Genomic DNA, 25,000 nt, shown 5'->3' with positions numbered 1-25,000 from the left:
CATGAGACCACACAAGCGGACAGAAGGAGTCATGAGACCACACAAGCGGACAGAAGGAGTCATGAGACCACACAAGCGGACAGAAGGAGTCATGAGACCACACAAGCGGACAGGAGGAGTCATGAGACCACACAAGCGGAGAGGAGGAGTCATGAGACCACACAAGCGGACAGAAGGAGTCATGAGACCACACAAGCGGACAGAAGGAGTCATGAGACCACACAAGCGGACAGGAGGAGTCATGAGACCACACAAGCGGACAGAAGGAGTCATGAGACCACACAAGCGGACAGAAGGAGTCATGAGACCACACAAGCGGACAGGAGGAGTCATGAGACCACACAAGCGGACAGGAGGAGTCATGAGACCACACAAGCGGACAGAAGGAGTCATGAGACCACACAAGCGGACAGGAGGAGTCATGAGACCACACAAGCGGACAGAAGGAGTCATGAGACCACACAAGCGGACAGGAGGAGTCATGAGACCACACAAGCGGACAGAAGGAGTCATGAGACCACACAAGCGGACAGAAGGAGTCATGAGACCACACAAGCGGAGAGGAGGAGTCATGAGACCACACAAGCGGACAGAAGGAGTCATGAGACCACACAAGCGGACAGGAGGAGTCATGAGACCACACAAGCGGACAGAAGGAGTCATGAGACCACACAAGCGGACAGAAGGAGTCATGAGACCACACAAGCGGACAGAAGGAGTCATGAGACCACACAAGCGGAGAGGAGGAGTCATGAGACCACACAAGCGGACAGAAGGAGTCATGAGACCACACAAGCGGAGAGGAGGAGTCATGAGACCACACAAGCGGACAGAAGGAGTCATGAGACCACACAAGCGGACAGAAGGAGTCATGAGACCACACAAGCGGACAGGAGGAGTCATGAGACCACACAAGCGGACAGGAGGAGTCATGAGACCACACAAGCGGACAGAAGGAGTCATGAGACCACACAAGCGGACAGGAGGAGTCATGAGACCACACAAGCGGACAGAAGGAGTCATGAGACCACACAAGCGGACAGGAGGAGTCATGAGACCACACAAGCGGACAGGAGGAGTCATGAGACCACACAAGCGGACAGAAGGAGTCATGAGACCACACAAGCGGACAGGAGGAGTCATGAGACCACACAAGCGGACAGAAGGAGTCATGAGACCACACAAGCGGACAGGAGGAGTCATGAGACCACACAAGCGGACAGAAGGAGTCATGAGACCACACAAGCGGACAGGAGGAGTCATGAGACCACACAAGCGGACAGGAGGAGTCATGAGACCACACAAGCGGACAGAAGGAGTCATGAGACCACACAAGCGGACAGAAGGAGTCATGAGACCACACAAGCGGACAGAAGGAGTCATGAGACCACACAAGCGGACAGAAGGAGTCATGAGACCACACAAGCGGACAGAAGGAGTCATGAGACCACACAAGCGGACAGGAGGAGTCATGAGACCACACAAGCGGACAGAAGGAGTCATGAGACCACACAAGCGGACAGGAGGAGTCATGAGACCACACAAGCGGACAGAAGGAGTCATGAGACCACACAAGCGGACAGAAGGAGTCATGAGACCACACAAGCGGACAGGAGGAGTCATGAGACCACACAAGCGGACAGAAGGAGTCATGAGACCACACAAGCGGACAGGAGGAGTCATGAGACCACACAAGCGGACAGGAGGAGTCATGAGACCACACAAGCGGACAGAAGGAGTCATGAGACCACACAAGCGGACAGAAGGAGTCATGAGACCACACAAGCGGACAGGAGGAGTCATGAGACCACACAAGCGGACAGAAGGAGTCATGAGACCACACAAGCGGACAGAAGGAGTCATGAGACCACACAAGCGGACAGAAGGAGTCATGAGACCACACAAGCGGACAGAAGGAGTCATGAGACCACACAAGCGGACAGAAGGAGTCATGAGACCACACAAGCGGACAGGAGGAGTCATGAGACCACACAAGCGGACAGGAGGAGTCATGAGACCACACAAGCGGACAGAAGGAGTCATGAGACCACACAAGCGGACAGAAGGAGTCATGAGACCACACAAGCGGACAGGAGGAGTCATGAGACCACACAAGCGGACAGAAGGAGTCATGAGACCACACAAGCGGACAGAAGGAGTCATGAGACCACACAAGCGGACAGAAGGAGTCATGAGACCACACAAGCGGACAGAAGGAGTCATGAGACCACACAAGCGGACAGGAGGAGTCATGAGACCACACAAGCGGACAGGAGGAGTCATGAGACCACACAAGCGGACAGAAGGAGTCATGAGACCACACAAGCGGACAGGAGGAGTCATGAGACCACACAAGCGGACAGGAGGAGTCATGAGACCACACAAGCGGACAGAAGGAGTCATGAGACCACACAAGCGGACAGGAGGAGTCATGAGACCACACAAGCGGACAGGAGGAGTCATGAGACCACACAAGCGGACAGAAGGAGTCATGAGACCACACAAGCGGACAGGAGGAGTCATGAGACCACACAAGCGGACAGAAGGAGTCATGAGACCACACAAGCGGACAGAAGGAGTCATGAGACCACACAAGCGGACAGAAGGAGTCATGAGACCACACAAGCGGACAGAAGGAGTCATGAGACCACACAAGCGGACAGGAGGAGTCATGAGACCACACAAGCGGACAGGAGGAGTCATGAGACCACACAAGCGGACAGAAGGAGTCATGAGACCACACAAGCGGACAGGAGGAGTCATGAGACCACACAAGCGGACAGAAGGAGTCATGAGACCACACAAGCGGACAGAAGGAGTCATGAGACCACACAAGCGGACAGGAGGAGTCATGAGACCACACAAGCGGACAGAAGGAGTCATGAGACCACACAAGCGGACAGGAGGAGTCATGAGACCACACAAGCGGACAGAAGGAGTCATGAGACCACACAAGCGGACAGGAGGAGTCATGAGACCACACAAGCGGACAGAAGGAGTCATGAGACCACACAAGCGGACAGGAGGAGTCATGAGACCACACAAGCGGACAGAAGGAGTCATGAGACCACACAAGCGGACAGACGGAGTCATGAGACCACACAAGCGGACAGAAGGAGTCATGAGACCACACAAGCGGACAGAAGGAGTCATGAGACCACACAAGCGGACAGAAGGAGTCATGAGACCACACAAGCGGACAGGAGGAGTCATGAGACCACACAAGCGGACAGAAGGAGTCATGAGACCACACAAGCGGACAGGAGGAGTCATGAGACCACACAAGCGGACAGAAGGAGTCACGAGACCACACAAGCGGACAGGAGGAGTCATGAGACCACACAAGCGGACAGGAGGAGTCACGAGACCACACAAGCGGACAGAAGGAGTCACGAGACCACACAAGCGGACAGAAGGAGTCATGAGACCACACAAGCGGACAGAAGGAGTCATGAGACCACACAAGCGGACAGGAGGAGTCATGAGACCACACAAGCGGACAGACGGAGTCATGAGACCACACAAGCGGACAGGAGGAGTCATGAGACCACACAAGCGGACAGAAGGAGTCATGAGACCACACAAGCGGACAGGAGGAGTCATGAGACCACACAAGCGGACAGACGGAGTCATGAGACCACACAAGCGGACAGGAGGAGTCATGAGACCACACAAGCGGACAGAAGGAGTCATGAGACCACACAAGCGGACAGGAGGAGTCATGAGACCACACAAGCGGACAGAAGGAGTCACGAGACCACACAAGCGGACAGAAGGAGTCACGAGACCACACAAGCGGACAGAAGGAGTCATGAGACCACACAAGCGGACAGGAGGAGTCATGAGACCACACAAGCGGACAGGAGGAGTCATGAGACCACACAAGCGGACAGGAGGAGTCATGAGACCACACAAGCGGACAGAAGGAGTCATGAGACCACACAAGCGGACAGAAGGAGTCACGAGACCACACAAGCGGACAGAAGGAGTCATGAGACCACACAAGCGGACAGAAGGAGTCATGAGACCACACAAGCGGACAGGAGGAGTCATGAGACCACACAAGCGGACAGACGGAGTCATGAGACCACACAAGCGGACAGGAGGAGTCATGAGACCACACAAGCGGACAGAAGGAGTCATGAGACCACACAAGCGGACAGGAGGAGTCATGAGACCACACAAGCGGACAGACGGAGTCATGAGACCACACAAGCGGACAGGAGGAGTCATGAGACCACACAAGCGGACAGAAGGAGTCATGAGACCACACAAGCGGACAGGAGGAGTCATGAGACCACACAAGCGGACAGAAGGAGTCATGAGACCACACAAGCGGACAGAAGGAGTCATGAGACCACACAAGCGGACAGGAGGAGTCATGAGACCACACAAGCGGACAGACGGAGTCATGAGACCACACAAGCGGACAGGAGGAGTCATGAGACCACACAAGCGGACAGAAGGAGTCATGAGACCACACAAGCGGACAGACGGAGTCATGAGACCACACAAGCGGACAGGAGGAGTCATGAGACCACACAAGCGGACAGGAGGAGTCATGAGACCACACAAGCGGACAGAAGGAGTCATGAGACCACACAAGCGGACAGAAGGAGTCATGAGACCACACAAGCGGACAGAAGGAGTCATGAGACCACACAAGCGGACAGAAGGAGTCATGAGACCACACAAGCGGACAGGAGGAGTCATGAGACCACACAAGCGGACAGGAGGAGTCATGAGACCACACAAGCGGACAGGAGGAGTCATGAGACCACACAAGCGGACAGAAGGAGTCATGAGACCACACAAGCGGACAGAAGGAGTCATGAGACCACACAAGCGGACAGAAGGAGTCATGAGACCACACAAGCGGACAGAAGGAGTCATGAGACCACACAAGCGGACAGAAGGAGTCATGAGACCACACAAGCGGACAGGAGGAGTCATGAGACCACACAAGCGGACAGGAGGAGTCATGAGACCACACAAGCGGACAGAAGGAGTCATGAGACCACACAAGCGGACAGAAGGAGTCATGAGACCACACAAGCGGACAGAAGGAGTCATGAGACCACACAAGCGGACAGGAGGAGTCATGAGACCACACAAGCGGACAGAAGGAGTCATGAGACCACACAAGCGGACAGAAGGAGTCATGAGACCACACAAGCGGACAGAAGGAGTCATGAGACCACACAAGCGGACAGAAGGAGGCTTTCTCTCACCCGTAGGCAGAACACCACCAGCCCGAGGTGCCGCTGCGCCGGGATCTGGAAGTTTGGGTCGGTTCTGACCAGAGACTCGAACAGCTTGGCCATCTCCACACTCTGAGGTCACAGGAAACACATCATCACCGACAGGAAATGAGCATTACAAGCTTTGACTGAACGTGTGTGTGAAAATGTGTGTTCAGTCATGGAGAGTGTAAGTGTTTGACAGGGCAGTGTTTTCTTATTGAGGGTCTGTGTGTAAGTGTGTGTGTGTGTGTGTGTGTGTGTGTGTGTGTGTGTGTGTGTGTGTGTGTGTGTGTGTGTGTGTGTGTGACGTGTCTCACGTGTCGTATGTGAGCCTGCAGGTTCTTCAGACCAAAGGATCGCATCACAAACCACAGCTTCAGAGAGCGGAAGCGGCGGCTCAGAGAGATCTGCCAGTGCTGAGACAGACAGACGAGTGTTAATCAACAGCACACGGATCAACACACGGATCAACACACAGATAAACACACGGATCAACACACAGATAAACACACGGATCAACACACGGATAAACACACGGATCAACATATGAATAAACACGGATCAACACACGGATCAACACAGAAAAACACACGGATCAACACAGAAAAACACACGGATCAACACAGAAAAACACACGGATCAGCACACCCATCAACACACGGATAAACACGGATCAACACACGGATAAACACACGGATCAACATATGAATAAACACGGATCAACACACGGATAAACACACGGATCAACATATGAATAAACACGGATCAACACACGGATCAACACAGAAAAACACACGGATCAACAAACAGATCAACACATGAAACACACGGATCAACACACAGAGAAACACGGATCAACACAGAGAAACACACGGATCAACACATGGATCAACACACAGAGAAACACGGATCAACACAGAAACACACGGATCAACACATGGATCAACACAGAGAAACACACGGATCAACACATGAAACACAGAGAAACACACGGATCAACACATGAAACACACAGAAAAACACACGGATCAACACATGAAACACAGAGAAACACACGGATCAACACATGAAACACACAGAAAAACACACGGATCAACACAAGAAACACAGAAAAACACATGGATCAACACACGGATCAACACACGGAAAAACACACGGACCAACAAACGGATCAACACAGAAAAACACACGGATCAACACAGAAAAACACACGGATCAACACATGAAACACACATAAAAACACACGGATCAACACAAGAAACACAGAGAAACACATGGATCAACACACGGATCAACAAACGGATCAACACAGAAAAACACACGGATCAACACACAGATCAACACATGAAACACACGAATCAACACAGAGAAACACGGATCAACACACAGAGAAACACACAGAGAAACACACGGATCAACACAGAGAAACACACGGATCAACACATGAAACAAACACACGGATCAACACATGAAACAGAGAAACACACGGATCAACACATGAAACACAGAAACACTCGGATCAACACATGAAACACACGGATCAACACATGAAACAGAGAAACACACGGATCAAAACATGAAACACAGAAAAACACACGGATCAACACATGAAACACAGAAACACACGGATCAACACACGGATCAACACACGGATCAACACATGAAACACAGAGGAACTCACGGATCGACACATGAAACACAGAGGAACTCACGGATCGACACATGAAACACACGGATTAACACATGAAACAGAAACACACAGATCAACACATGAAACACAGAGAAACACACGGATCAACACATGAAACACAGAAACACACGGATCAACACACGAAACACAGAAACACACGGATCAACACACGAAACACAGAGAAACACACGGATCGACACACGGATCAACACATGAAACACAGAGGAACACACGGATCGACACATGAAACACACGGATCAACACATGAAACACACGGATCAACACACGGATCAATACAGAAAAACACACGGATCAACACACGGATCAACACATGAAACACACGGATCAACACACCGATCAACACACGGATCAACACAGAAAAACACACGGATCAACACACGGATCAACACATGAAACACACGGATCAACACACGGATCAACACACCGATCAACACACGGATCAACACACGAAACAGAGAAACACACGGATCAACACATGAAACACAGAAACACTCGGATCAACACATGAAACACACGGATCAACACATGAAACAGAAACACACGGATCAACACATGAAACACAGAGAAACACACGGATCAACACATGAAACACAGAAACACACGGATCGACACATGAAACACAGAGAAACACACGGATCAACACATGAAACACAGAAACACACGGATCAACACACGAAACACAGAGAAACACACGGATCGACACACGGATCAACACATGAAACACAGAGGAACACACGGATCGACACATGAAACACACGGATCAACACATGAAACAGAAACACACGGATCAACACATGAAACACACGGATCAACACATGAAACACAGAAACACACGGATCAACACACGAAACAGAGAAACACACGGATCGACACATGAAACACACGGATCAACACATGAAACACAGAAACACACGGATCAACACACGAAACAGAGAAACACACGGATCGACACATGAAACACACGGATCAACACATGAAACACAGAAACACACGGATCAACACACGAAACAGAGAAACACACGGATCGACACATGAAACACACGGATCAACACATGAAACACAGAAACACACGGATCAACACATGAAACAGAGAGGAACACACGGATCGACACAAGAAACACACGGATCAACACATGAAACAGAAACACACGGATCAACACATGAAACACAGAGGAACACACGGATCGACACATGAAACACACGGATCAACACATGAAACAGAAACACACGGATCAACACATGAAACACAGAGAAACACACGGATCAACATATGAAACACAGAAACACACGGATCAACACACGGATCAACACATGAAACACAGAGAAACACACGGATCAACATATGAAACACAGAAACACACGGATCAACACACGGATCAACACATGAAACCGAGAAACACACGGATCAACACATGAAACCGAGAAACACAGGGATCAACACATGAAACAGAGAAACACAGGGATCAACACATGAAACACAGAAACACACGGATCAACACATGAAACACAGAGGAACATACGGATCGACACATGAAACCGAGAAACACACGGATCAACACATGAAACACAGAGGAACATACGGATCGACACATGAAACCGAGAAACACACGGATCAACACATGAAACACAGAGGAACATACGGATCGACACATGAAACACACGGATCAACACATGAAACCGAGAAACACACGGATCAACACATGAAACAGAAACACAGGGATCAACACATGAAACACAGAAACACACGGATCAACACATGAAACACAGAAACACACGGATCAACACATGAAACACAGAGGAACATACGGATCGACACATGAAACACACGGATCAACACATGAAACAAAGAGAAACACACGGATCAACACATGAAACACAGAAACACACGGATCAACACATGAAACACAGAAACACAGGGATCAACACATGAAACACACGGATCAACACATGAAACAGAAACACAGGGATCAACACATGAAACAAAGAGAAACACACGGATCAACACATGAAACACAGAAACACAAGGATCAACACATGAAACACAGAGGAACATACGGATCGACACATGAAACACGGATCAACACATGAAACACAGAAAAACACACGGATCAACACATGAAACACAGAAAAACACACGGATCAACACATGAAACACAGAAACACACGGATCAACACATGAAACACAGAGGAACATACGGATCGACACATGAAACACACGGATCAACACATGAAACAAAGAGAAACACACGGATCAACACATGAAACACAGAAACACACGGATCAACACATGAAACACAGAGAAACACATGGATCAACACATGAAACACAGAAACACACGGATCAACACATGAAACACAGAAACACACGGATCAACACATGAAACACAGAAACACACGGATCAACACATGAAACACAGAGGAACATACGGATCGACACATGAAACACACGGATCAACACATGAAACAAAGAGAAACACACGGATCAACACATGAAACACAGAAACACACGGATCAACACATGAAACACAGAGGAACATACGGATCGACACATGAAACACACGGATCAACACATGAAACACAGAAACACACGGATCAACACATGAAACACAGAGGAACATACGGATCGACACAGAAACACACGGATCAACACATGAAACACAGAGGAACATACGGATCGACACATGAAACACACGGATCAACACATGAAACACACGGATCAACACATGAAACACAGAGGAACATACGGATCGACACATGAAACACACGGATCAACACATGAAACACACGGATCAACACATGAAACACAGAGGAACATACGGATCGACACAGAAACACACGGATCAACACATGAAACACAGAGGAACATACGGATCGACACAAGAAACACACGGATCAACACATGAAACACAGAGAAACACACGGATCAACACATGAAACACAGAAAAACACACGGATCAACACATGAAACACAGAAACACACGGATCAACACATGAAACACAGAGGAACATACGGATCGACACATGAAACACACGGATCAACACATGAAACAAAGAGAAACACACGGATCAACACATGAAACACAGAAACACACGGATCAACACATGAAACCGAGAAACACACGGATCAACACATGAAACAGAAACACACGGATCAACACATGAAACACAGAAACACACGGATCAACACATGAAACACAGAAACACACGGATCAACACATGAAACACAGAAACACACGGATCAACACATGAAACACAGAGGAACATACGGATCGACACATGAAACACACGGATCAACACATGAAACAAAGAGAAACACACGGATCAACACATGAAACACACGCATCAACACACAGAGAAACACACGGATCAACACACAGATCAACACACGCATCAACACACAGATCAACACATGAAACACACGCATCAACACACAGAGAAACACACGGATCAACACACAGATCAACACACGCATCAACACACAGAGAAACACACGGATCAACACACAGATCAACACATGAAACACACGCATCAACACACAGAGAAACACACGGATCAACACACAGATCAACACACGCATCAACACACAGAGAAACACACGGATCAACACACAGATCAACACATGAAACACACGCATCAACACACAGAGAAACACACGGATCAACACACGGATCAACACATGAAACACATGGATCAACACACAGAGAAACACACGGATCAACACACGGATCAACACATGAAACACACGGATCAACACACGGATCAACACACGGATCAACACATGAAACACACGGATCAACACACGGATCAACACAGAGAAACACACGGATCAACACACGGATCAACACATGAAACACACAGAGAAACACACGAAACACACACAGAAACACACAGATCAACACACAGATCAACACATGAAACACACAGAAAAACACACGGATCCACACAGAAAAACACACGGATCCACACATGAAACACACAGAGAAACACACAGATCAACACATGAAACACAGAGAAACACACGGATCAACACATGAAACACACAAAAAAACACACGGATCAACACAGAAAAACACACGGATCAACAAACGGATCAACACACAGATCAACACATGAAACACACGCATCAACACACAGAGAAACACACGGATCAACACATGAAACACACGCATCAACACACAGAGAAACACACGGATCAACACACAGATCAACACACGCATCAACACACAGATCAACACATGAAACACACGCATCAACACACAGAGAAACACACGGATCAACACACAGATCAACACACGCATCAACACACAGAGAAACACACGGATCAACACACAGATCAACACATGAAACACACGCATCAACACACAGAGAAACACACGGATCAACACACAGATCAACACACGCATCAACACACAGAGAAACACACGGATCAACACACAGATCAACACATGAAACACACGCATCAACACACAGAGAAACACACGGATCAACACACGGATCAACACATGAAACACATGGATCAACACACAGAGAAACACACGGATCAACACACGGATCAACACATGAAACACACGGATCAACACACGGATCAACACACGGATCAACACATGAAACACACGGATCAACACACGGATCAACACAGAGAAACACACGGATCAACACACGGATCAACACATGAAACACACAGAGAAACACACGAAACACACACAGAAACACACAGATCAACACACAGATCAACACATGAAACACACAGAAAAACACACGGATCCACACAGAAAAACACACGGATCCACACATGAAACACACAGAGAAACACACAGATCAACACATGAAACACAGAGAAACACACGGATCAACACATGAAACACACAAAAAAACACACGGATCAACACATGAAACACACAAAAAAACACACGGATCAACACAAGAAACACAGAGAAATACATGGATCAACACGCGGATCAACACGCGGATCAACACGCGGATCAACACGCGGATCCACACGCGGATCCACACACGGATCAACACAGAGAAACATGGATAAACACACGGATAAACACCGGAATAAACACATGGATAAATACACAGATAAACATGGATAAACACACAGATAAACATGGATAAACACACGGATAAACACTCTGATACACACATGAATAAACACTTGTATAAACACGGATAAACACATGGATAAACACTCGGATAAACACATGAATAAACACTCGTATAAACACACAGATAAACACTCGGATAAACACACGGATAACGTGGATAAACACTCGGATAAACACACAGATAAACACTCGGATAAACACTCGGATAAAAAACACAGATAAACACTCGGATAAACACACGGATAACGTGGATAAACACTCGGATAAACACACAGATAAACACTCGGATAAACACACAGATAAACACTCGGATAAACACACAGATAAACACTCTGATAAACACATGAATAAACACTCGTATAAACACGGATAAACACATGGATAAACACACGGATAATCACTCTGATAAAAACATGAATAAACACTCGTATAAACACGGATAAACACATGGATAAACACTTGGATAAACACTTGGATAAACACATGGATAAACACTCGGATAAACACACAGATAAACACGTGGATAAACACTCGGATAAACACATGGATAAACACGGATAAACACATGAATAACACTCGGATAAACACGGATAAACACACAGATAAACACTCGGATAAACACGGATAAACACACGGATAAACACACGGATAAACACACGGATAAACACATGGATAAACACACGGATAAACACTCGGATAAGCACATGGATAAACACACGGATAACGTGTTTAAACACGTGGATAGACACACACGGATAAACACACGGATAACGTGGATAAACACACGGATAAACACACGGATAACGTGGATAAACACACGGATAAACACACGGATAAACACACGGATAAACACACGGATAAACACACGGATAAACACTCGGATAAACACTCGGATAAACACACGGATAACGTGGATAAACACATGGATAAACACATGGATAAACACATGGATAAACACATGGATAAACACATGGATAAACACACAGATAAACACACAGATAAACACACAGAAAAACACACAGATCCACACACAGATCCACATATGGATCAACACACGGATAAACACACGGATCAACACACGGATAAACACACGGATAAACACACGGATAAACACACGGATAAACACTCGGATAAACACACGGATAACGTGGATAAACACACGGATAAACACTCGGATAAACACTCGGATAAACACACGGATAACGTGGATAAACACTCCGATAAACACACGGATAAACACACGGATAAACACACAGAAAAACACACAGATCCACACACAGATCCACATATGGATCAACACACGGATAAACACACAGATCCACACATGGATCAACAAACGAAACACAGAGATAAACACACAGATAAACACTTGGATAAACACACAGAGAAACACATGGATAAACACACAGAAACACATGGATAAACACACAGATAAACACACGGATAAACACATGGATAAACACTCGGATAAACACATGGATAAACACACGGATAACGCGTTTAAACACATGGATAAACACACGGATAAACACACGGATAAACACTTGGATAAACACTCGGATAAACACACGGATAACGTGGATAAACACATGGATAAACACATGGATAAACACTCCGATAAACACACGGATAAACACACGGATAAACACACGGATAAACACACGGATAAACACACAGAAAAACACACAGATCCACACACAGATCCACATATGGATCAACACACGGATAAACACACGGATAACGTGGATAAACACTCGGATAAACACACAGATAAACACTCTGATAAACACACAGATAAACACTCGGATAAACACACAGATAAACACTCTGATAAACACATGAATAAACACTCGTATAAACACGGATAAACACATGGATAAACACACGGATAATCACTCTGATAAAAACATGAATAAACACTCGTATAAACACGGATAAACACATGGATAAACACTTGGATAAACACATGGATAAACACTCGGATAAACACACAGATAAACACGTGGATAAACACTCGGATAAACACATGGATAAACACGGATAAACACATGAATAACACTCGGATAAACACGGATAAACACACAGATAAACACTCGGATAAACACGGATAAACACACGGATAAACACACGGATAAACACATGGATAAACACATGGATAAACACACGGATAAGCACATGGATAAACACACGGATAACGTGTTTAAACACGTGGATAGACACACACGGATAAACACACGGATAACGTGGATAAACACACGGATAACGTGGATAAACACACGGATAAACACACGGATAAACACACGGATAAACACACGGATAAACACATGGATAAACACACGGATAAACACACGGATAAACACTCGGATAAACACTCGGATAAACACACGGATAACGTGGATAAACACATGGATAAACACATGGATAAACACATGGATAAACACACAGATAAACACACCAATCAACACACAGATCCACACATGGATCAACAAACGAAACACGGATAAACACATGAATAAACACAGATAAACACAGATAAACACACGGATAACGTGGATAAACACACGGATAAACACATGAATAAACACTTGTATAAACACAGATAAACACACGGATAACGTGGATAAACACACGGATAAACACACGGATAACACACGGATAAACACACAGATAAACACATGGATAAACACATGGATCAACAAACGAAACACAGAGAAACACATGGATCAACACACGGATAAACACACCGATCAACACACAGATCCACACATGGATCAACAAACGAAACACGGATAAACACATGAATAAACACATGGATAAACACATGGATAAACACATGGATAAACATGGATAAACGTATGGATAAACACTCTGATAAACACGGATAAACACACGGATAAACACACAGATAACACACGGATAAACACACAGATAAACACACATATAACACACGGATAAACACACAGATAAACACACATATAACACACGGATAAACACACAGATAAACACACGGATAAACACATGGATAAACACAGATAAACACACGGATAAACACACGGATAACACTCGGATAAACACACGGATAAACACATGGATAAACACACTGATAACGTGGATAAACACATGGATAAACACACAGATAAACACACAGATAAACACACAGAAAAACACACAGATCCACACATAGATCCACACACAGATCCACACACGGATAAACACACGGATAAACACACGGAAAAACACAGATCCATACATGGATCAACACACGAAACACAGAGGAACACATGGATCAACACACGGATAAACACACCGATCAACACACAGATCCACACATGGATCAACAAACGAAACACAGAGAAACACATGGATAAACACATGGATAAACACACGGATAAACACATGGATAAACACACGGATAAACACACGGATAAACACTCGGATAAACACACGGATAAACACACGGATAAACACACTGATAACGTGGATAAACACATGGATAAACACACAGATAAACACACAGATAAACACACAGATAAACACACAGATCCACACACAGATCCACACACAGATCCACACACAGATAAACACACGGATAAACACACGGATAAACACACGGATAAACACACAGAAAAACACACAGATCCACATACAGATCCACACACGGATAAACACACGGATAAACACAGATCCGTACATGGATCAACACACGAAACACAGAGGAACACACGGATAAACACACGGATAAACACACGGATAAACACACGGATAAACACTCGGATAAACACACGGATAAACACACTGATAACGTGGATAAACACATGGATAAACACACAGATAAACACACGGATAAACACACAGATAAACACACAGATCCACACACAGATCCACACACAGATCCACACACGGATAAACACACGGATAAACACTCGGATAAACACACGGATAAACAGACTGATAACGTGGATAAACACATGGATAAACACACAGATAAACACATGGATAAACACACAGATAAACACACAGATAAACACACAGAAAAACACACAGATCCACACACAGATCCACACGGATAAACACACGGATAAACACAGATCCATACATGGATCAACACACGAAACACAGATCCACACATGGATCAACAAACGAAACACAGAGAAACACACAGATAAACACATGGATAAACACACGGATAAACACATGGATAAACACACGGATAAACACACGGATAACGTGTTTAAACACGTGGATAGACACACGGATAAACACACGGATAACATGGATAAACACACGGATAACACACAGATAAACACTCGGATAAACACACGGATAACACACAGATAAACACTCGGATAAACACACGGATAAACACATGGATAAACACTTGGATAAACACACGGATAAACACTTGGATAAACACACGGATAAACACATGGATAAACACATGGATAAACACTCGGATAAACACTCGGATAAAACACGGATAAACACACTGATAACGTGGATAAACACACGGATAAACACACAGATAAACACATGGATAAACACACGGATAAACACTCGGATAAACACACGGATAAACACACTGATAACGTGGATAAACACACGGATAAACACACAGATAAACACACAGAAAAACACACAGATCCACACACGGATAAACACACGGATAAACACAGATCCATACATGGATTAACAAACGAAACACAGAGAAACACATGGATAAACACACGGATAAACACACGGATAAACACACGGATAAACACAGATCCATACATGGATTAACAAACGAAACACAGAGAAACACATGGATAAACACATGGATAAACACGTGGATAAACACATGGATAAACACACGGGTAACGTGTTTAAACACGTGGATAGACACACGGATAAACACACGGATAACATGGATAAACACACGGATAACACACAGATAAACACTCGGATAAACACACGGATAAACACACGGATAAACACATGGATAAACACTCGGATAAACACTCGGATAAACACACAGATAAACACACAGATAAACACACAGATAAACACACGGATAAACACACGGATAAACACACGGATAAACACACAGATAACACACGGATAAACACACGGATAAACACACGGATAAACACATGGATAGACACACGGATAACGTGTTTAAACACACGGATAACACACAGATAAACACACGGATAAACACACGGATAAACACACGGATAAACACACGGATAACACACGGATAAACACACGGATAACACACGGATAAACACACGGATAAACACAGATAAACACACGAGTAACACACGGATAAACACACGGATAAACACACGGATAAACACACGGATAAACACATGGATAGACACACGGATAACGTGTTTAAACACACAGATAAACACACGGATAAACACACAGATAACACACGGATAAACACACGGATAAACACACGGATAAACACACGGATAAACACATGGATAGACACACGGATAACGTGTTTAAACACACGGATAACACACAGATAAACACACGGATAAACACACGGATAAACACACGGATAAACACACGGATAAACACACAGATAACACACGGATAAACACAGATAAACACACGAGTAACACACGGATAAACACACGAATAACGTGGATAAACACGAGGATAAACACGTGGATAAACACACAGATAAACACACAGATAACAGCGGATCATGTGAGCGCACCATGAAGTCCGTGGCGTCCGAGTTGTCATGCCTCAGGTAAAGCGGGTCGACGGTGAACGTCTGTTGGAGCTTCATCTTGTCCTTCACCCTGCAGGACATTCATCAACGCTTTTACTCATCAGTGCTCACTAAACTGACCAGAAGACATTTATAATGTTACAACTAATAAAAAGGCAATGCTAGGACACTGGTGTCTCACCAGAACGCTGTGCAGTCGAAATGGACCATCATCCACTTGGACGGGTTGAAGACGAAGGAATCTGCGAACTCGATTCCCTTGAGGAAGTAGCGCAGCTCAGGACAGATGAGAGCAGATCCAGCGTACGCCGCATCAACATGCAGCCAGAGACGCTCACGCACACCTGAACACACACACACACACACACACACACACCTGAACACAGGCACCTTCACTAACACACACCTGAACACAGGCAGCTTCACTAACACACACCTCACACACACCTGAACACCGACACCTTCACTAACACACACCTGAACACAGGCAGCTTCACTAACACACACCTCACACACACCTGAACACAGACACCTTCACTAACACACACCTGAACACAGGCAGCTTCACTAACACACACCTCACACACACCTGAACACCGACACCTTCACTTACACACACCTGAACACAGGCAGCTTCACTAACACACACCTTACACACACCTGAACACAGACACCTTCACTAACACACACACACACACACACACACACACACCTGAACACAGGCAGCTTCACTATCACACACCGCACACACACCTGAACACCGACACCTTCACTAACACACACCTGAACACAGGCAGCTTCACTAACACACACCTCACACACACCTGAAAACAGGCACCTTCACTGACACACACCTGAACACAGACACCTTCACTAACACACACCCGAACACAGGCACCTTCACTAACACACACCCGAACACAGGCACCTTCACTAACACACACCCGAACACAGGCACCTTCACTAACACACACCCGAACACAGGCAGCTTCACTAACACACACCTCACACACACCTGAAAACAGGCACCTTCACTGACACACACCTGAACACAGGCACCTTCACTAACACACACCCGAACACAGGCAGCTTCACTAACACACACCTGAACACAGACACCTTCACTAACACACACCTCACACACACCTGAAAACAGGCACCTTCACTGACACACACCTGAACACAGGCACCTTCACTAACACACACCCGAACACAGGCACCTTCACTAACACACACCTGAACACAGGCAGCTTCATTAACACACACCTCACACACACCTGAACACAGACACCTTCATTAACACACACACACACACACACACACACACACCTGAACACAGGCAGCTTCACTATCACACACCTCACACACACCTTAACACAGGGACCTTCACTATCACACACCTTACACACACCTGAACACCGACACCTTCACTAACACACACCTGAACACAGGCAGCTTCACTAACACACACCTCACACACACCTGAAAACAGGCACCTACACTGACACACACCTGAACACAGGCACCTTCACTAACACACACCCGAACACAGGCACCTTCACTAACACACACCCGAAAACAGGCAGCTTCACTAACACACACCTGAACACAGACACCTTCACTAACACACACCTCACACACACCTGAAAACAGGCACCTTCACTGACACACACCTGAACACAGGCACCTTCACTAACACACACCCGAACACAGGCAGCTTCACTAACACACACCTGAACACAGACACCTTCACTAACACACACCTCACACACACCTGAAAACAGGCACCTTCACTGACACACACCTGAACACAGGCACCTTCACTAACACACACCCGAACACAGGCACCTTCACTAACACACACCTGAACACAGGCAGCTTCATTAACACACACCTCACACACACCTGAACACAGACACCTTCATTAACACACACACACACACACACACACACACACACACACACACACACACACACACACACACACACACACACCTGAACACAGGCAGCTTCACTATCACACACCTCACACACACCTTAACACAGGGACCTTCACTAACACACACCTGAACACAGGCAGCTTCACTAACACACACCTCACACACACCTGAACACAGGCACCTTCACTTACACACACCTCACACACACCTGAAAACAGGCACCTTCACTGACACACACCTGAACACAGGCACCTTCACTAACACACACCCGAAAACAGGCACCTTCACTAACACACACCTGAACACAGGCAGCTTCACTAACACACACCTCACACACACCTGAACACAGACACCTTCACTAACACACACACACACACACACACACACACACACACACACACCTGAACACAGGCACCTTCACTAACACACACCTGAACACAGGCAGCTTCACTATCAAACACCTCACACACACCTGAACACAGGGACCTTCACTAACACACACCTGAACACAGGCAGCTTCACTATCAAACACCTCACACACACCTGAACACAGGCAGCTTCACTAACACACACCTCACACACACCTGAACACAGGGACCTTCACTAACACACACCTGAACACAGGCACCTTCACTAACAAACACCTCACACACACCTGAACACAGGCACCTTCACTAACACACACCTCACACACACCTGAATACAGGCACCTTCACTAACACATACCTCACACACACCTGAACACAGGCACCTTCACTAACACACACCTCACACACACCTGAACACAGGCACCTTCACTAACACACACCTCACACACAACTGAACACAGGCACCTTCACTAACACACACCTCACACACACCTGAAAACAGGCACCTTCACTAACACACACCTCACACACACCTGAACACAGACACCTTCACTAACACACACCTGAAAACAGACACCTTCACTAACACACACCTCACACACACCTGAACACAGGCACCTTTACTAACACACACCTGAAAACAGACACCTTCACTAACACACACCTCACACACACCTTCACTAATACACACCTCACACACACCTGAACACAGGCACCTTCACTAACACAAACCTCACACACACCTTCACTAATACACACCTCACACACACCAGAACACAGGCACCTTCACTAACACACACCTGAACACAGACAGCTTCACTAACACACACCTCACACACACCTGAACACAGACACCTTCACTAACACACACCTCACACACACCTGAACACAGACACCTTCACTAACACACACCTGAACACAGGCACCTTCACTAACACACACCTCACACACACCTGAACACAGACACCTTCACTAACACACACTTCACACACACCTGAACACAGACACCTTCACTAACACACACCTGAACACAGACACCTTCACTAACACACACCTGAACACAGGCACCTTCACTAACACACACCTCACACTCACCTGAACACAGGCACCTTCACTAACACACACCTCACACACACCTGAACACAGGCAGCTTCACTAACACACATCTCACACACACCTGAACACAGGCAGCTTCACTAACACACACCTGAACACAGGCAGCTTCACTAACACACATCTCACACACACCTGAACACAGGCAGCTTCACTAACACACACCTCACACACACCAGAACACAGGCAGCTTCACTAACACACACCAGAACACAGACACCTTCACTAACACACACCTTCACTAACACACACCTCACACACACACAGCCAGAGACGCTCACACACACCTGAACGCAGGCACCTTCACTAACACACCTCACACACACACAGCCAGAGAAGCTCACACACACACACCTGAACGCAGGCACCTTCACTAACACACACCTCACACACACCTGAACACAGGCACCTTCACTAACACACACCTCACACACACCTGAACACAGGCACCTTCACTAACACACACCTGAACACAGGCACCTTCACTAACACACACCTCACACACACCTGAACACAGGCACCTTCACTAACACACACCTCACACACACCTGAACACAGGCACCTTCACTAACACACACCTCACACACACCTGAACACAGGCACCTTCACTAACACACACCTCACACACACCTGAACACAGGCACCTTCACTAACACACACCTCACACACACACGAACACAGGCACCTTCACTAACACACACCTCACACACACACGAACACAGACACCTTCACTAACACACACCTCACACACACACCTGAACACAGGCACCTTCACTAACACACACCTCACACACACCTGAACACAGGCACCTTCACTAACACACACCTCACACACACCTGAACACAGACACCTTCACTAACACACACCTCACACACACCTGAACACAGACACCTTCACTAACACACACCTCACACACCTGAACACAGGCACCTTCACTAACACACACCTCACACACACCTGAACACAGGCACCTTCACTAACACACACCTCACACACACCTGAACACAGGCACCTTCACTAACACACACCTCACACACACCTGAACACAGGCACCTTCACTAACACACACCTCACACACACCTGAACACAGACACCTTCACTAACACACACACACCTGAACACAGACACCTTCACTAACACACACCTCACACACACCTGAACACAGACACCTTCACTAACACACACACACCTGAACACAGACACCTTCACTAACACACACACACCTGAACACAGACACCTTCACTAACACACACACCTGAACACAGGCACCTTCACTAACACACACACACCTGAACACAGACACCTTCACTAACACACACCTCACACACACCTGAACACAGGCACCTTCACTAACACACACACACCTGAACACAGACACCTTCACTAACACACACACACCTGAACACAGGCACCTTCACTAACACACACACCTGAACACAGGCACCTTCACTAACACACACCTCACACACACCTGAACACAGACACCTTCACTAACACACACACCTCACACACACCTGAACACAGACACCTTCACTAACACACACACCTGAACACAGGCACCTTCACTAACACACACCTCACACACACCTGAACACAGACACCTTCACTAACACACACCTCACACACACCTGAACACAGACACCTTCACTAACACACCTCACACACACCTGGACACAGACACCTTCACTAACACACCTCACACACACCTGGACACAGACACCTTCACTAACACACCTCACACACACACACAGCCAGAGACGCTCACACACACCTGAATGCAGACACCTTCACTAACACACACACACGCACCCACACACACATTTAAACATGTCTATATGTGTTCACTTACACACAGCGCCAAGTTCATCCAGACGGTCGAAGGAACACACGCCGGTTGAGCCAAGTGTCGCACACAGCTGCAGGACACACACACACACACACACACACACACACACACTCAGTCAGTCAGGTCAGCACAGTGAAGCGGTAACAGCAGGAGTGTGTGAGGAGTGTGAGGAGTGTGTGAGGAGTGTGTGAGGAGTGTGTGAGCTGCAGGAGTGTGTGAGCTGCAGGAGTGTGTGAGGAGTGTGTGAGGAGTGTGTGAGCTGCAGGAGTGTGTGAGCTGCAGGAGTGTGTGAGGAGTGGTTGAGGAGTGTGTGAGCTGCAGGAGTGTGTGAGGAGTGTGTGAGGAGTGTGAGGAGTGGTTGAGGAGTGTTTGAGGAAGGAGTGTGTGAGGAGTGTGTGAGCTGCAGGAGTGTGTGAGCTGCAGGAGTGTGTGAGGAGTGTGTGAGGAGTGTGTGAGCTGCAGGAGTGTGTGAGGAGTGTGTGAGCTGCAGGAGTGTGTGAGGAGTGTGTGAGGAGTGTGTGAGCTGCAGGAGTGTGTGAGGAGTGTGTGAGGAGTGGTTGAGGAGTGTTTGAGGAAGGAGTGTGTGAGGAGTGTGTGAGCTGCAGGAGTGTGTGAGGAGTGTGTGAGGAGTGTGTGAGCTGCAGGAGTGTGTGAGGAGTGTGTGAGGAGTGTGTGAGCTGCAGGAGTGTGTGAGGAGTGTGTGAGGAGTGTGCGAGCTGCAGGAGTGTGTGAGGAGTGGTTGAGGAGTGTTTGAGGAAGGAGTGTGTGAGGAGTGTGTGAGCTGCAGGAGTGTGTGAGGAGTATATGAGCTGCAGGAGTGTGTGAGGAGTGTGTGAGCTGCAGGAGTGTGTGAGGAGTGTGTGAGCTGCAGGAGTGTGTGAGGAGTGTGTGAGCTGCAGGAGTGTGTGAGGAGTGTGTGAGCTGCAGGAGTGTGTGAGCTGCAGGAGTGTGTGAGGAGTGTGTGAGGAGTGTGTGAGCTGCAGGAGTGTGTGAGGAGTGTGTGAGCTGCAGGAGTGTGTGAGGAGTGTGTGAGGAGTATATGAGCTGCAGGAGTGTGTGAGGAGTATATGAGCTGCAGGAGTGTGTGAGGAGTGTGTGAGCTGCAGGAGTGTGTGAGGAGTGTGTGAGCTGCAGGAGTGTGTGAGGAGTGTGTGAGCTGCAGGAGTGTGTGAGGAGTATATGAGCTGCAGGAGTGTGTGAGCTGCAGGAGTGTGTGAGGAGTGTGTGAGCTGCAGGAGTGTGTGAGGAGTGTGTGAGCTGCAGGAGTGTGTGAGGAGTGTGTGAGGAGTATATGAGCTGCAGGAGTGTGTGAGGAGTGTGTGAGCTGCAGGAGTGTGTGAGGAGTGTGTGAGCTGCAGGAGTGTGTGAGGAGTGTGTGAGGAGTATATGAGCTGCAGGAGTGTGTGAGGAGTGTGTGAGCTGCAGGAGTGTGTGAGGAGTGTGTGAGGAGTGTGTGAGCTGCAGGAGTGTGTGAGGAGTGTGTGAGCTGCAGGAGTGTGTGAGGAGTGTGTGAGGAGTATATGAGCTGCAGGAGTGTGTGAGCTGCAGGAGTGTGTGAGGAGTGTGTGAGGAGTATATGAGCTGCAGGAGTGTGTGAGGAGTGTGTGAGCTGCAGGAGTGTGTGAGGAGTGTGTGAGCTGCAGGAGTGTGTGAGGAGTGTGTGAGGAGTATATGAGCTGCAGGAGTGTGTGAGGAGTGTGTGAGGAGTATATGAGCTGCAGGAGTGTGTGAGGAGTGTGTGAGGAGTATATGAGCTGCAGGAGTGTGTGAGGAGTGTGTGAGCTGCAGGAGTGTGTGAGCTGCAGGAGTGTGTGAGGAGTGTGTGAGGAGTGTGTGAGCTGCAGGAGTGTGTGAGGAGTATATGAGCTGCAGGAGTGTGTGAGGAGTGTGTGAGCTGCAGGAGTGTGTGAGGAGTGTGTGAGCTGCAGGAGTGTGTGAGG

General features: G+C 47.1%; 1 protein-coding gene across 1 annotated transcript in view; it reads right to left on the bottom strand.

Annotated features, from left to right (window-relative positions):
• hdc (histidine decarboxylase) overlaps positions 1-25,000 on the bottom strand; it is a gene marked incomplete at its 3' end in the record, with an annotated part of 31,755 nt that overhangs the window by 2,143 nt on the left and 4,612 nt on the right. Inside the window, exons 7-11 of the mRNA XM_079826187.1 lie at positions 23,064-23,130; positions 17,974-18,136; positions 17,775-17,862; positions 5,561-5,659; positions 5,232-5,333 (exon numbers count right to left, since the gene is read on the bottom strand). Coding sequence (XP_079682313.1) covers positions 5,232-5,333; positions 5,561-5,659; positions 17,775-17,862; positions 17,974-18,136; positions 23,064-23,130 — 519 coding nt within the window. The remainder of the gene's footprint in view (positions 1-5,231; positions 5,334-5,560; positions 5,660-17,774; positions 17,863-17,973; positions 18,137-23,063; positions 23,131-25,000) is intronic.

This window comes from Gobio gobio (genome assembly GCF_949357685.1).
Source record: "Gobio gobio genome assembly, chromosome: 9".
Classification (NCBI taxonomy): Eukaryota; Metazoa; Chordata; class Actinopteri; order Cypriniformes; family Gobionidae; genus Gobio; species Gobio gobio.
Note: the sequence above shows the minus strand (reverse complement) of the source record. Positions and strands in the feature narration are given on the sequence as shown.